Genomic DNA, 2,797 nt, shown 5'->3' on the forward strand with positions numbered 1-2,797 from the left:
CACGGTTTCTGTCCAAGAGATTAAGCATGACTCGGCAGAATAAACACGGTTTCTGTCCACGAGATTAAGCATGACTCGGCAGTATAAACACAGTTTCTGTCCCCAAAATTAAGCATGACATGGCAGAATAAACACGGTTTCTGTCCACGAGATTAAGCATGACTCGGCAGAATAAACACGGTTTCTGTCCACGAGATTAAGCATGACTCGGCAGAATAAACACGGTTTCTGTCCACGAGATTAAGCATGACTCGGCAGAATAAACATGGTTTCTGTCCACGAGATTAAGCATGACTCGGCGGAATAAACACGGTTTCTGTCCACGAGATTAAGCATGATTCGGCAGAATAAACATGGTTTCTGTCCCCGAGATTAAGCACGACTCGGCAGAATAAACACGGTTTCTGTCCACGAGATTAAGCATGACTCAACAGAATGAACACTGTTTCTGTCCCTGAGATTAACCATGACTCAGCAGAAATACACGTTTTTTGTCACCGAGATTAAGCATGACTCAGCAGAATAAACACAGTTTCTGTCCCTGAGATTAACCATGACTCAGCAGAAATACACGGTTTCTGTCTCCGAGATTAACCACGAATCAGCAAAATAAACACGGTTTCTGCCCCCGAGATTAACCACGACTCAGCAGAATAAACAGTTTCTGCCCCCCAAGACTAACCATGACTTAGCAGAATAAACACTGTTTCTGTCCGAGATTAACCATGACTCAGCAGAATAAACTGTTTCTGTCCCTGAGATTAACCATGACTCAGCAGAATAAACACGGATTCTGTCCCTGTGATTAACCATGACTCAGAAGAATAAACATGGTTTCGTCCCAGATTAACCATGACTCAGCAGAATAAACACTGTTTCTGTTCCAGAGATTAACCATGACTCAGCAGAATAAACTTGGTTTCTATTGTTTGAATTCTTGGCTGTCAGCTTTGAGGGACAGAAAATGATTCATTTGTTCCACAGAACAACCCACTGAATCAGTCTGTGGTTTGAGGTCCAGCCCAGCTGCTGACTTCCTGTTTGTGCTGCCTGCCATCTATATTTATCAGAACCGAGTCATTCTAGAGTCCAGACGTGTTACCAGCTTGTTTGCTTCAGTCTGAACCACAAAGTTTCCTGAGGTTTTCTTTCTGCTCCCTTCAGTTTCTCACTTCTTAAAAAGTCTTGTTGTTCAGGATCTGATCCAGTGTCACTAAGCAGACCTGATGAGACATTGTGTTTCCATCACCTCTGAATAAAAACATTAAAAACAAAGTTTCTGCACAAACATCTAAAATAAACCTGAAAGATTAAAAACTAACTGTTCAATCTAAAAACAGGATGTTTAATATTTTCTCATTATTTCTGAGGCTGAGAGCAGCAGCAGCTGCAGACACACGTGTGTGGACCATCTGGAGTCTACCTGTCCACAGGAAGGTGTTGGTGTGTCCTCCGATCACCACGTCCACGCCGCGGACCTTCTGAGCGATGAGACGGTCCACGATGAAGCCGGAGTGTCCCAGAGCGATGATCTTGTTGACGCCGAGCGTCAGCAGCTTGTCCACGTGTGGCTGCAGGGCGCTGACCTCGTCCTCAAACTGCACATGAGGTCCTGATGGGACACATCAGCAGGTGAGACAGACCAAACACAGACATCTGGACCAGAGACAGATCTGTGACCCAGAGACAGATATGTGGACCAGAGACCAGAGACAGATCTGTGGACAAGAGACAGATTTGTGAACCAGAGACAGATCTGTGGACCAGAGACAGATCTGTGGACCAGAGACAGATCTGTGGACAAGAGACAGATATGTGAACCAGAGACAGATCTGTGGACCAGAGACAGATCTGTGGACAAGAGACAGATATGTGAACCAGAGACCAGAGACAAATCTGTGGACCAGAGACCAGAAACAGATCTGTGGACCAGAGACCAGAGACAGATATGTGAACCAGAGACCAGAGACAGATACGTATGGGAACCAGAGCCAGATCTGTGGACAAGAGACAGATCTGTGGACAAGAGACAGATCTGTGGACAAGAGACAGATCTGTGGACAAGAGACAGATCTGTGGACAAGAGATAGATATGTGAACCAGAGACCAGAGATAGATCTGTGGACCAGAAAAATATCTTTGGACAAGAGACAGATATGTGGACAAGAGACAGATATGTGAACCAGAGACCAGAGACAGATCTGTGGACCAGAGACAGATATGTGAACCAGAGTCCAGAGACAGATCTGTGGACAAGAGAAAGATATGTGAACCAGAGACCAGAGACAGATCTGTGGACAAGAGACAGATATGTGAACCAGAGTCCAGAGACAGATATGTGAACCAGAGACCAGAGAAAGATATGTGAACCAGAGACAAATCTGTGGACCAGAGGCCAGAGACAGATCTGTGAACCAGAGACCAGAGACAGATATGTGAACCAGATACAGATATGTGAACCAGAGACAGATCTGTGGACAAGAGACAGATACAGATATGTGAACCAGAGACCAGAGAAAGATATGTGAACCAGAGACAAATCTGTGGACCAGAGACCAGAGACAGATATGTGAACCAGAGACCAGAGACAGATCTGTGGACAAGAGACAGATATGTGAACCAGAGGCCAGAGACAGATCTGTGAACCAGAGACAGATCTGTGGACCAGAGACCAGAGACAGATATGTGAACCAGAGACCAGAGAAAGATATGTGAACCAGAGACAAATCTGTGGACCAGAGACCAGAGACAGATATGTGAACCAGAGACCAGAGAAAGATATGTGAACCAGAGACAA

At 45.3% G+C, this 2,797-nt stretch overlaps 1 protein-coding gene across 1 annotated transcript in view; it reads right to left on the reverse strand.

Moving 5' to 3' along the window:
• Positions 1–2,797, reverse strand: part of nt5e (5'-nucleotidase, ecto (CD73)) — a 17,220-nt gene that overhangs the window by 8,658 nt on the left and 5,765 nt on the right. The window contains exon 3 of the mRNA XM_014017946.1: positions 1,424–1,612. Coding sequence (XP_013873400.1) covers positions 1,424–1,612 — 189 coding nt within the window. The remainder of the gene's footprint in view (positions 1–1,423; positions 1,613–2,797) is intronic.

This window comes from Austrofundulus limnaeus, unplaced genomic scaffold, assembly GCF_001266775.1.
Source record: "Austrofundulus limnaeus strain Quisiro unplaced genomic scaffold, Austrofundulus_limnaeus-1.0 Scaffold179, whole genome shotgun sequence".
NCBI lineage: Eukaryota > Metazoa > Chordata > Actinopteri > Cyprinodontiformes > Rivulidae > Austrofundulus > Austrofundulus limnaeus.